This window comes from Ictidomys tridecemlineatus, chromosome 6 (genome assembly GCF_052094955.1).
Source record: "Ictidomys tridecemlineatus isolate mIctTri1 chromosome 6, mIctTri1.hap1, whole genome shotgun sequence".
Classification (NCBI taxonomy): domain Eukaryota; kingdom Metazoa; phylum Chordata; class Mammalia; order Rodentia; family Sciuridae; genus Ictidomys; species Ictidomys tridecemlineatus.
Window position 1 is genome coordinate 35,552,295 of NC_135482.1, and position 14,410 is coordinate 35,566,704.

Sequence of the window (14,410 nt, forward strand, 5' to 3'; positions counted from 1 at the left end):
TGGGGGAGATGCATGTGTGCATTTGATATGTTCCTACTTGGCTTATTTCAGCTAGTTGCTGTTTTCTGTGTTTAGCCAATGCTTCTCAGGAACAAAATTGCAAACAGTAGAATTCAATATTTATATTACATTCAAATTGTTTCCTGATAATTTCCATAATATTGGAACAAATTCATGTTGCTAAACAAACATTATAGCAGATTGACTGTACTCTCTTTGCCCTTTCTCCATAGTTTCCTATATCCACTTGGTTGTTGTTTTCTTCACAGAAGTAATTAATTCCCAATTGTTGTACTACTCTCACCACAAACCTGCTCCCACACAGCTGTTCTATGGAAGGTTCATCTTTTACATTTTTAATTGACAAGTGATCATTGTATCTACTTTCAAGATAATTATCATATGGTTCAACATAGTACTTACTGTTTTGTTGTGTTGAGAATATTTAATATCTACCCTATTAGCAATTTTGAAATATGTGCTACATTTTTAACTGTAGTCAAAATGCTGTGTAATAAGATCACTGAACCCCACTCCTTCTAACTGAAACTTTGTACCCTCTGATGAGCAACCTCCCCTTTTCTCATCCTACACCTATCTCCTGCCCTTGTTACATAATTCTACTCTCTACTTCCATAGATATGACTATATTAGAGTCTACATCTTAGTAAGATCATGCAGGACTTTTCTCTGTGCCCGACTTAGTTCACTTAGCAAAATGTCCTCTAGATTGATTCATGTTGTAAAAAATGACAATTTTCTTCTTTTATAAGGCTAACTAGTTTCTATTAGTGTAGAAACCAACTTTCCTTTATTCATCCATCAATGAACCCATAGGTTGGTTCCCAAGGATGGCCACTGTTGTTGCAGTGAATATGCTAGTGCAGATATCTCCGTGACATTGATTTTGATTCTTTGGTTACATAAAAGGTATAAGATTGCTGAATCACATGTTATCTCAATTTTTACGTTGTTGTTTTTCAAGGCACTTCCTTACTGATATCTAAAATTTTTGTGCTTATTCACATTGCTACCAACAACACACAAGAGTTCCATTTGGTTCACATTCTTGCCAACATTATCTTTTGACTTTTTGATGATAACGAATGAGATGCTATCTCATTAAGTCTCATTTTGCATTTCTTTGATTTCTTTAAAATTTTTTATTGGTTCTTTTTAGTTACACATGACAGTAGAATCCATTTTGATAAAAATTATACAAGTGTGGAAGTTATCTTATTCTAATTAGGACCCCATTCTTGTGGATATGCAGGATAGTAGGATTCACTGTAGTATATTCATGTATGCACAAAGGGAAGTTATATCAGATTCATTCCACTTTCTTTCCTTTTCCTATCCCTACTCCCTTCCCTTCATTCCCGTTTGTCTCATCTATTGAATTTGTGAAGTTGAACATTCTTTTCATTTACCTTCTGGCCATTCGTATGTCTTCTTTTGAGTAATGTCTTTTCAGGTCCTTTGCCAGTTTTGTAATAGGCTTATTTGCTTGTTTGCCGTGAGTTTGATTTCCTGTATGTTTTGGATACTAGCCTGTGCTGTACACTTGTGAAGACAGGGGTCTACTGGTTTCTGGAGAGCCTTTCTAAAAGTAGAAATGTCAGTCTCAAAGCTTTTAACCCTTTTAACTTCCCTCTTGTGGATCGTGTGCACACATAATGTTTGTAACTAACAATACATAAATCAAGACTGCTATACATTTTTCCCCCTGTGGTCAGAATCACCATTTCCAAAAAGAATATCATCTATGTTCTTTTTCTGTGTGTCATTCAAAATAAGATTTGGAAATTCACAAAGGATTTTGAATAAAAATTTAAAATATTACAGTTTCTGTGTCCCTACCTATTAAAAATAATATATTATTATCTCAATAAAATATATATTAATAATAAAGTATATAATTATTGTTACTATAAAAGCCAGTTATTTATTACATGTGATTTGTGCTACTTTATATATGTATACAAACACAAGTATATACACACAGATATATATGTATACATATGTAGTCAAATGCTTCTGTTCACCTTTTTGAAATTTACTGATTTGCCTTCATATTTTAATATCAATTAACTATTTTCTCAGAAACTTGCTTTTTCTCCAAAACTTCTTGTCAGTATGAAATCTATATCAATTTCACTATTTATTTGCATTTTTTTTTAATTTGAGGATAAAGAACATCCTAAGTGCCCTATCTTGTTCTATTTCTGCAGCGTTTGTCCAATGGCTCTATAGACTCAACAGATGAAACCAGTCAAATAGTTGAACTACAAGAATTGCTTGAAAAGCAAAACTATGAAATGGCCCAAATGAAAGAACGTTTAGCAGCCCTTTCTTCCCGAGTGGGAGAGGTGGAACAGGAAGCAGAAACAGCAAGAAAAGATCTCATTAAAACAGAAGAAATGAACACTAAATATCAAAGGGACATTCGGGAGGTAAGTGATTCATAACACTCTTGGTCTTTGCTTCCTGAACGCTGCCTCTGGGAAGCTATTTCCACAATTTCCTCTAATGGTGTGAAATCTTTACTTCTCAAAAGACCATAATTTGGGTCACATTATATTAGTTATGTACTTGTTCAGCAAAGCAAAAATAGTTTACTTCATCAACAACACTTTAAATATGTATGGGAGGAAATTTTGGATGTCAAGTCTCAGATACAATAAAGACTTTCTGAAGCTTTAATGAATTTTTAAAAATCCAGGCTTTTAATTTTAAATAACTGTGTGTGGGAATGAATCACGACTTTCTATAATCTTAGCATTTAAGAATACTCAAAGACGTTACTTTAAATCATTCCCTCTTATTTTGGTTCTGTGTCTATGAATGTGAAGTAAATGTGTGAATGTTATACATATGTATAACATAACCTTTCTTTTTCTATATATTCAGTTCTTGCTGGAATTAACATTGCTTTATCATTGACAAAAAAGAAAGAACTTTAAAGTTACTACAAAAGATACAAGGAGATGTTTTATTTGTAACACTGCCAAATCATCTTACCTGCTAACGTTGAAGTTTAGAATCAATTATTTTCTCTCAATTGAAAAGAAAATTATTTCTCTCTCTGTGAAAAACTTTTGTGACTTTTACCCTCTTCTATTTTTTCATACTCTTTTAAACCATGTGTTTTTATCTTTTTATATTGTTTGTAGGTGCTTAACCAGTTGTTAATGTAGTGACTCTATTCTCTGTACTTAATTCTCTTTCCCCCATTCTCTCTTGCACCCATTTCACCATACTTATGACTCCACGGTCCATAAAAAAATGTCTTTATAAAAGTTTCTATTGATCTCTGTGTTACTGAGTGAAGAGGTCAGTTCTCAGTACTTTGAATCACTTTATCACCTTACCACTCTTCCTTCTCTAGATCATGTCTTCACTGAACTAAAAAAAACACTGCTTTCTCCTGAATTTCCTCCATATTTACTCCCTGCCCTCATCTCAAGAATCCTTCACTGGGTCCTTTCCCTACCCAACCTCAGAATGCCTTCCCTTCTCAATCCACCCTAGTAAATTCACATTAGTCTCATGACTCCCAAACCCTCCATGGCCTTCTGACTCCCACTTTGTATCTCCAGCTGGTCTTGCTTTCCCGATTTTCAGGTGGTTGTATAGAATTCTAAGTGGTGTCACAAAATTGACATCTTCAAAACTGTTTTCTTGCTATTTCCCCGACACACCTGACTCACCTGCAGTCTTACATGCCCATCGTTGTTGTTGCTCTTTCCAAAGTCTCGGAGCTGTCCCTGGTATCCCTATTTGATGCAGACAGTATTGTTTGCATTAGTGATAAATGCTAATACCTCTATAATCCCAATATATCCATTATATGACCTCTTCTCACAACTGTCATGGCTCTTCTTTGTTCCACACAAATACTTTTTCCCATGTATTTTTATAATAGTCTCTTTTCTGGTCTTTCTGCTTCAGACTTTGGCTCACCTTAGTCTATACCCCATAACCAAAGTAGCCTGCTGATGCATTAGCTCATGCTACTTTTCTGCTTAAAACTCTTCAATGGTTACCTTTTTCACTTATAGTGATATCAAAACCCTTAAATGGCCTAAAAGACATGTATAGTCTCTGTTACCTCTCTCCTGACCTTTTGTAGTTCATCCCTTCTGTCATTCTAGCCTACTCATTAAAGGTGACCTCCTCTGCAAGCAGGACCTATTAAGTTGCATCTTCTTATCACCCTGCCATTTGCTCAAATGTTGTCTTCTCAAGGAAGTATTCTCTTACCTTGCTATTTACACACACATACTCTCCCTCTTTTTTCATTTATTTATCCCACAACACTTCCTCTTCCTGGCACAATATACATTTTACAGATTTGCTTGTACATCATCTGACTCCTTCCATGACTATACATAAAGATGCTTGAGAACTGGGAGTTTTGTTTTGCTTTGTTCACTGCTCTCTTCTTACTTTGTACACAACTAGTAAGCATAATAGGCACCCAAAAACATCTTTGCTAAGAGCACTGACACTTATAGGTTTATATAATAAGTAAATGTCAGAATGCATGGATGGGGTTAGAATATACACTAAAACATTAACTACTGTTTCTGAAAGAGATGATCTGTGAAGCGGTAGATTCACTCCAGCTCAGGTGATACAACTTTACATAAATCAATAGTCTGTGGATACCTGTCTCCTTTTAATTCCTTCCCACAACCCAAAGTCAGGGAATGTATAAAGTAGATGAAGTTTAACCTCTCTTCTATACCACCTTTGAGGAATCACTAGGATTTCTTTCTTTGAATTCACCAGGTCTATTTCTTGAACTGTTTCTCATTCTGATATTTCTTCATTCTCCTGGTTCCAGAGGTCTAGGTATTTCCCTTTCATTTTAGCACTTACATATCCAATTTGTCCTTACCTAATCTAGTGTCACCTCAGAAAGAGCCCGATGCCTCTAGCTCCCCCTTTTTTGTCACCCATTTAAAAATAAGTCCTTAGAATGAATAGTCTCTGAATGTAGGTGACAGAGAGCCCAATTAGAGGAGAGACATCAATCCTCTAATGCCAGGTTTTCTTTTATTAGGAATTTCTTCTAATGGATACAATGGTCTCCTTTCACAGGAAATTCTTCTAAAACAGAATTACTCTTTTTCAGCTCAAAGAGTTCCATGAAAAAAAAAAAATCTTGTCATCCCTCTTTGAGTTGAGATTGCAAACACAAATGTTTTCAAAGCCAAGTAGGCCATATAAATGTGTGAAATGCCAGGTGCAAGACAGTAGGAGGTGACAGTGTTGAGAAGACCACTGAGCTGAGCAGAGTCCAACCTCAGGCTGCCTTTCTGCACTTACACACACACACACACACACACACACACACACACACACACACACACATACACACAAACACACACAGGGCACTCAGATTACTGTGAAGGGTAACTAAAATATGTCTGAAAGATTTACTTCTCAAGTCCCACAGCCCTGGTTTAATAAGGACTTCAGAAGGACCAACCACCTTTGAAAGCGATTACTAATGCATTATATTTGATTTCTCTAATTTCCCATGAACTACCTGTGGAAAAGTTCTTATTACCCTCACTTTTCCCAGATGAGGACCCTAAGGCTTAGTGAGATAAAGTGACTGGCCCAAAGCTTCCTTACCACCCTCCCACTCTAGCTCCAAGAAATAGGATCAGCCTGGCTTCAAAACTTGTGTTTTCCCATTATGAACTTCTTCCACAATCAACAAAAAATAACACTTTATTCAGTGATGGCAGCTATTGTAAAAAACGCAGCCTCACTGTAACTTCCACCTACCTAATTAATGTTTTGGTCATTCTGGTTAACAGAGGATATAAGATGAGTTCACATAAATAAATGGGGGAAATTCACATAAAATCTTGTATTACTTCCATAAAAAAGAATGTCTTTACTTCAATAAAACCATACCTTTTATGCCTTATAATTTTATGTACATAAAAACAACACATTAAGCTATCTGTGAATCTGACTTGATTTTTTAATTTTAATTACAGGCTATGGCACAGAAGGAAGACATGGAAGAAAGAATCACCACTCTTGAGAAGCGTTACCTCAGTGCTCAGAGAGAATCTACCTCCATACATGACATGAATGATAAACTGGAAAATGAGCTGGCAAATAAAGAAGCCATCCTACGGCAGGTTCAGTATCTCTGTCTTGGTTTTGTTCTGGTCCATGTGTGTGTTCTCATCATTCTCACAAAACACAGAGTAAGTAAAATAGAGTGAATCTTGGCAGATGATTGGCCAAACATGCTCTTACATCTAGAATAAAGCTAATGAAAAGCAAAATGTGATTTCCAGTATATCGTTCACTTGTTAGAAAAATAAAATTGTCTTTATAATGATAAAAATAATTAACATTATTGACTTTTAATCTGTATGTTAATCAGAAATTGTGCTAAACCATTTACATGTTTGTATGACTTTATTCTAACCGTTTCTGAAGTAGGAATGGTTTTTACACTGAATACACGAAGGAGCAAAGACATTAAAGTTTCCCAATGTTATACATCTGGTAATGCCAGAACAATAATGAAGTCTATTGGGATCCAGAGCAAGAGTAGACAAACTATGGTCCATGGGCCAAATCTTTTTGGCTGCCTGCAATTGTAAATAAAGCTTTTTTGGAACACAGCCCTGTATAATAATTTAATCACGTTTATGACTGCTTTTGTGTTACAACAGCAGACTTGAGGAGTTGGAACAGAGATGATTTGATACACAAAGCCAAAATATTTACTGTCAAGCCCTTTATAGAAAGCTTGTCAGTCTCATCTCTAGAGCCAGGACTCAGTTCTCAAACTACATTCCCTGTCCCAACTCCAGACTAATGGGGTGATTTTCCTTATTTGTTATCATGATACATCTGATGTCTTAATACTGAGTTTTATGCCATTTGTTCCAGCTTATACTCATTAGCAATTTCTTTTCTTTTTGCTGCCAAGGGTAAGAGATTTTCTATTGTTTTAATATGCAGAATTTTATTAAGGAAAATGGATAAGTAATACATGAAAGCATGATGATAATCATCACTTAGCACATGTAAGTGTGTTAGTGGCTGATTTTAAGTATAGATTAATGGATGAAGTGTAAAGCCCATAATGACTACATTTGCTATATTAACTCTGACCCTTTAAGTGCCTCTTTTACCATTCTTATTTCAGATGGAAGAAAAAAACAGACAGCTACAAGAGCGTCTCGAGCTGGCTGAGCAAAAGTTGCAGCAGACTATGAGAAAAGCTGAAACCTTACCTGAAGTAGAGGCTGAACTGGCTCAGAGAATTGCAGCCCTAACAAAGGTACCGCACTAAAACAATTAGTAGGTCCACCTGGATATAAGTGTAGCAACAATTGTCGCTCAAAATGGAATATATAAAGATTTTCTTTAGGCCCTAGAAGAGTCAATTTTATTGATATTTATGGTGTTAATCTCTTATTTAATGATTTTTTTTCTTATTGCATGTATCTTACTTATGCTGACATCAGTGACCATGGGTACAAATGTAATAATAACTCTTTTGCCAACTTAAACATTAATAAAACAGACAATATTTCACTTTATTGTTATAGTTAATTTTCCATGGTAATATTTACACATAGTATAATGGAGATAAACACTCAGTGATGTTAAATGTTTCAAATATATATACATGAGTCGTAACAATAGGCTTCACATAAGTTGTCATTAGAAGTTTACAAAATAAAATACAATGTTGATTTTTTTCACACTATAGAATGATAAAACTTGCTAGAAATTGGAAGTTATAGTTATAGAAGTCTGCAGGGGAAAAAACATTAGTTAGCAAAAAGATATAGTTATAGAATTTTGCAGGGAAAAAACATTAGATAGCAAAAAAAGTGATTTTTATACTTGTAATTTCTTCTGAAAATTAAAATTAATAATACTCTGAAGATTTCAATGTTTTCTGCCATATTTTGGCCAATAGATTCTACAACATCTTTATAGTTTAGAATTTTGAAAACTTTATAATAAAAAAGAGTAATCTGACCCCTAAGAGTCAAATGGAAATGGGATTACTTCAAACTGTACATACATTTCACTAGAAAAAAAAATCCTGATTATTGTTATTAATAGCATGTTGGACTTTTGTTAGCCATTCAAAATTGTACAGACATTTTATATTTTCACACAATCATTGCTGTTTGTTATTTTTTTCAGGCCATAGCAATAAATGGGTAATATAGTTATGTGAACTTTAAGTTTAAATTCTGACATTATGGGTTTTCCGAAGCAATTGGTACAGAAATGGAAAAGAAGGCACACAAAACCTACTCTCTTGAGAAAGTAAATAGTTAAAGATGAACAGTCAGCTAATCTTCCTGTTTGTTAAAATAAGGAAGTTCACTGGGTAGTTAGAAGGCAAACTTATCATTTAATTTGAAAATATTTCCTAAATTATATAAAGCTTTCCAAAATCACATAAAGCTATCCAAACATATTACTATTTTTATGTTTTTCTTGCAAATGCTTGTTTTAAATTTCTGTAGCATGGATTAAGATATGTAAAGTTGGCTTTTTATTTGAGGAACATAAGTAACTTTCTTAAAGAGGTTTTTTTTGGGGGGGGGTACTAAGAATTAAACCCCAGGGTGCTTTACCTTGGAACCACACCCCAAGCGCTTTTTAAGTTTTATTTAGAGACAGGGACTTGCTGAGTTACTTAGGGCCTTGCTAAATTGCTGAGGATGGCTTTGAACTTCTTGCCTCAGCCTCCCAAGCCACTTGGATTACAAGTGTGCACCTCTGTGCCCACCTCATAAAGAGTTCTTAAATATCATTATTTAGAGGGGGGAGGGGGATAAGTGAGTGATTACATAAGAAAAATAACTTTTTAAAATTTAGTGTATAATAGTACTACATTGATATTATCCTGACTAAAATACTAGAAAGTCAATAATCTTCCCCAAGGAAACAATTTAAATTGCCTCTGATTATTAAAGACTGATAATAGACTATAATTTAAAATATAATATTTGAGTTACAGGGCAAAAATGTTTCTAAGAATTCTTTAGAATGAATATATATATAATATATTGGATGTCTCATCCTTTTTTGTTCTCTTTTTATTCTGTTAGACTTTTATTTTGATATACTATCTTGTGCACTCCAAATAATTTCCTTAGCTTACTCCTACCGAAAATATTGCCCAATGTCCACTTTCTCTGCATTCTTTTCCTTTTCTTATCTTTCAGAAAAATTTTAACCTTCTTAAAAATCTTATAAAGCTAGGACTGGGGTTATACCTCAGTGACAGAGCACTTGCCTAGCATGTGTGAGGCACTGGGTTTGATAACTACATATAAATAAATAATAAAAAATAAAGGTACATCAACAATTTAAAAAATCTTCTAATGCTACAATTCCCTATTCTCCTTTTTACTACCTTCTCTTCTGACTGGTTCTAAATCAACAACATATTTCAGATACTCAATTGTTATATTAATGACTTATTTTGGTATGTGAACTCCTTCAGTGCTGAAATTTTCTCCTGAACACATTTCACATGATAACATTTTTATAACATTGGAAGATCACTTTTTCATGTGTTTTCCCAAAGTTTGTAGCTTCAAAGTCTTGTATTTTCTTGTCCTCTGTTCTCAATAGCTTTAGGGACTATCCCTATAACCTGCTTTATTAATTTTTTTCAACTGCAGTTTATTTTTAGCCTCTCAGTATTATTGTTCATCATAGTCTCTTTTAAAATTTCTTACTCTTTTGACTACTTACTAAAATAAAAATATTTTTGCCTAGCTTAGATGCAGGCTCCCCTCTGCTAATATTTTGAAGACTTTTAGCAATCCGTCAGACATTTTATTTGACTGGTGTCTTTTTTTTCTACTTTTATTACCTGCCAATCAGAATTCCTGATTAACTGCTATGCATAAAACCAAACTTGAGTTTTGGCAAGTTTATTCACAATGAACCTGAAATTAAAGATTTCAGGTTCCACACCCTATGATTTTAAACCTACTTCCTTAATTCAAATGCATATTTCCTCAGCAAGGACATAATTCATCTTGAGTTCATTTTTAGTAACAATAAAAAGTATCAGCTATAACATTGTAATTTAGACATGGCAGGAATCCATGTCTGAAGTGAATTTTCACAGTGTGTGTTATATGTTCAAAGTCAAGACAGGAACAGGTAGAAGTTCTAAGGACTTTCAGGACGTTTTAGAATCTTGTATTTTTGAATAGATAGTTTTGAAAGTTGAAATATTCATGTCATCTGATTAATTTCAATACCTCTAACTGCATGTTAAAACATACTTTTGCAAGATTACATACAACTTAATAAATCTATATTATATAATTTCAACAAAATCTGAACTCATTAACTGTATTCTTAATAGAACTCTAAGCTTAAATGATATTTATAAAACTATTGTTTTCCATTTGGGGACCATTGTAGCTTTCTGTGTTGTTTTTGCTCAGAAATTTGTGGAAGATGTGAGAAAAGAAATTGTTTATTTATTATTTGTGCATGACATTCCACATTTATGAGATAAAAATATCAGAAGGAAAATCTTACAAAATATGAAGACTGAGTTATAATTTATATAAACATACCAAATTTGAAATATTAAAGACTTATTACATAGTTTAAATTGGAATTTTTTGCATAAAATAGTATAAATAAATGTATATGAACTTGATATATGAATTGGTTACTATTTTATTTGCTGCATGACATACATATAGTCTTATATTGGCATAGAGTAAATTTTGTTATTTTAGAATGGACTTATATAAAGTAAGATAATATAATCTGGAGTGAAAATTTATAGCCCTAAGAGAGGGTTGTGTTGATGTTATTATTACTTTACTTGCAATTGTGACTTAAATGTTGATGTGATTTTCTATGTAATTTGTGCTTAACATACTAATACAATTCAGCTATCAGCAATGTCACATGTGTTAACACCCTGCACTCTGGTAACCTGACAAGTCACCTCAAGGCATGTAACTAACCTTAGCACTGGGCAAACTTTAGCTCACAAAGACTCTGTGCTGCCTGTTCACTTTAGGGCACTATTTTGTTTCCATAGAAACAAGTCTATGTAGAAAATTTTGTAGTGGTCCTTGGTGTCATTTTGGAAAGTTCACAAATAAATATTCTTGTCCTCACAGCAATATTGACACCTTGATAATTTGAGGACTTTTAATAATTTTGAGTTCTTGAAATTTTGACTTTTTAATAATTTGAAATTTTAAAATTTCAACTTAGAGCTTTAACTGAGAATAGGCAGTTAGGTTTTAGATGGATGACTACAATGTGCATTGGGAGACCAGAAGTTATCTTGTAAGTTGGCCTCCTGAGGTAACTAATTCCTGCTTCAATTGGGGAACACTCACAATATAATTTTCCCCATGGTTTAGGTTTGTCCCTGATGTCCAGAGAATAGTGTTTATAGTAAATTTTGTTCCAAATGTATTACACCTGAATTACTGCCTTGCATACTCCACAACATTTAGATACATTGTTATCATTATTTTAAGTAATGTGATAAGCAAACAAACCAAAATACAGCACTTTAACAATCTATCAGAGACATATTCTAGTGTTTGGTTTCCCATAATTCCAAATATGACATCACTTTTTCAGAGTTGCTTTAATTCATTTTGTAGTAGTCTCTCGTTGGCAGCCATCACTAACCTTCCAAACCTTAGGTTCACAGCTTTTTATTTGAGCATATCATTGTTTTTCATTTATAATCATCAACTGCATTATGTTCACCAGATATCAGTATAGTTCTTTCCATATAAAATTCTATTAAAGTATTAAATTTGCTGTCACACTTTTATTTTAAGCATTCTGTGCTATGTTCTGTTCAGTGTCAGTGTCTTTAGTTCTGATTTTTCAATTTTGTCCCTCTCCTTTTCCTTGACTTGTTAGTCTGATCCAACCTCTTCTACCTCATCTGATGATTATCAATATGTTATGGAAGCTAAACTACAAGAAATGATCTCCATACGTAGGAAGGTAGTCCTACTGGACTTTACTTTCTATTGCTAAATAGAATCCATCTAAGTTTTTTCTTTTCATTTATAAAAATTATGTTACTTTTATTTATTGATAATCGACCATCTGTGCAGTTCAGTGCTTCAGGAGCTTAAGATTGGACAATGGCAGGTTTGTGTTCAAACCATGCACAGTCTGCATGTTACATTTGGCTGATTTCATTGCTCATAAATAAATCCAATGTTTTGCTGATGCTTGGATGTAACAGGCCTTTGTAGCTGACACATTTCAAGCAATGCTGTTCAGCTGCCTGTTTAAAGAAAGTTTATTTTTTGAAAACTGTTTGCAGTTGGTAGTAGCTTGCTTTACATTTTATTTCAATTTATCTAGATAGAAGAAAGAATTAACCACATCTTACATTTCACGTGCATTCTTCATATTTCTTAATAGGCTGAAGAGAGACATGGAAATATTGAAGAACGTATGAGACATCTAGAAGGTCAACTTGAAGAGAAGAATCAAGAACTTCAAAGAGTATGTGCATCGATGAGCAACTCCCCACTATCTGTTTATAGATTTATAGGCCACATTTAAGAAGAAAAATTTTCTTGATTACAGGTTATATTTAGAATCTTTCAGATGTGCTCTGTGAAATTTAAAGGAAAAAATGTTTCTACCAATTTAATCAACATAGACAAAATTAAATACAGTTTAAAGCTAGCAAAGCTATAAAATCAAGCTTGAGCAGTTCTTAAATGATTTTCATATCAAATTAACTTATTTTTTTCTTTTTCTTGAATGTAAGGCTAGGCAAAGAGAGAAAATGAATGAGGAGCATAACAAAAGATTATCTGATACAGTGGACAGACTTCTGACTGAATCGAATGAACGCCTACAGCTACACTTAAAAGAAAGAATGGCTGCTCTGGAAGAGAAGGTAAAAGCACAGACGAGTAGAATCTCACGAACATTTAGCAACGATGTTGTGATTATGTTTGCTTGATATGCTGCTGCAATCATCATATTAGCAAAATGATTCATTTGCTTTCCTTAATTTAAAGAATGACTGAAATATTCTCAGAGGAGAATTAATCATTTCCGTAAACAATGATGATGAATTTTTAAGTGATTAAAAAATGCTGCATGCCATAAAAGTTTTTCACATTAGCATGTTTGTAAGAGGCAAATGTATTAACATGTGCTGTGCTCTCGTGATGAAATATTTTATTTATCTTTTCCTTGTATGTGAAAAAAAGAATGATAAGACAAAACTCAACACTTGGGAGATGGAGATCTGACTTTCAACAACTCATGTATCTCAAATGACTGATACCTACTACCAGTATAAAAATTGCAGTACAAGAGTCTGTATTGCAAACAGAACTTTTTTCAATATCATTGGAGGGTTTAAGAACTCAATGTTTTCAAATGTATTGTTTCAAAAAAGGTTCATCTGTCTGTGTAGTCTGCTATTTGATTCACAACTATGTGTCCCATTGATAACTGGCAGTTACCAGACCAGCAAGAGTTATGTGAGATGATTGCCAATTCCAGAGCATAAACAAAGGTAGGGGCTAAAACCCAGGTGCATAAATCATTATGGAAACTAAGTTTGAATGCAAACACTACTTTATCTTGACATTTTTCTTGACACATAAAAAAAGTTAGGAAAAATGTTTCAATGAAACATTAATTTACCCACTAGAAAACTGTAAGGCGTGCTCCTTCCCAAACAACTCCAAATACATGGCTGATATGGAATTAGCACATTCTTGTTGAATTTTACTCAATACTTTGAAGAGACTGCATTATTATTATTATTATTATTTTATTTTTATTTTGTAGTCCTGAGGAATAAACCCAGAGGTAATTTACCCCTGAGCTACATTCTCAAGCATTTTTTATTTTTCTATTTTGAGACAGGTTCTCATCAAGTTGCTAAGGCTGGCCTTGAATTTGGAATCCTCCTGCCTCAACCTCCAAGTAGCTGGGATTACAGGCATGCACCGCCATACCCAGCAACAATGCATTATTTTAAATCATGTTTTGTTGTACTAAAAGTACAAGGCTTTTAACATAGTATTTTTGTGACAAAGATTCTTTTAATTATCTATGCAATTTATTTTCATTTCTTCACTACGTGTAACATCAGTTATTAAATTGCTATAACTTTATTTTTATTTCTCTAATAATATAACTATTATTAGAAATATGAAATGTGCTGGGATAGAAGTCTAAAAAGTAAACTTTTAAAAATTTGACTTCTTCTTTCTTTCAAAACTGAAAATTAGTTTATCTGAATTCTTTAAAATATCCCTGGCTAATATTTAGCATGTTACTCACTATTTCTCATTTGAAGAATTAACTAATTATATCTAATTTCTAGCTGGGATTACAT

The 14,410-nt window shown here is 33.4% G+C and overlaps 1 protein-coding gene across 35 annotated transcripts in view; it reads left to right on the plus strand.

Moving 5' to 3' along the window:
* Ppfia2 (PPFI scaffold protein A2) overlaps positions 1-14,410 on the plus strand; it is a 440,250-nt gene that overhangs the window by 332,694 nt on the left and 93,146 nt on the right. For 20 of the 35 annotated variants that reach the window (XM_078053077.1, XM_078053083.1, XM_078053081.1 and 17 more), the window contains 5 exons: positions 2,232-2,453; positions 6,021-6,167; positions 7,193-7,327; positions 12,463-12,546; positions 12,818-12,949. In XM_078053077.1, coding sequence (XP_077909203.1) covers positions 2,232-2,453; positions 6,021-6,167; positions 7,193-7,327; positions 12,463-12,546; positions 12,818-12,949 — 720 coding nt within the window. Of the gene's footprint in view, positions 1-2,231; positions 2,454-6,020; positions 6,168-7,192; positions 7,328-11,946; positions 12,034-12,462; positions 12,547-12,817; positions 12,950-14,410 lie in introns of all 35 variants that reach the window. The other 15 variants (XM_078053063.1, XM_078053070.1, XM_078053068.1 and 12 more) reach the window with 1 other exon arrangement.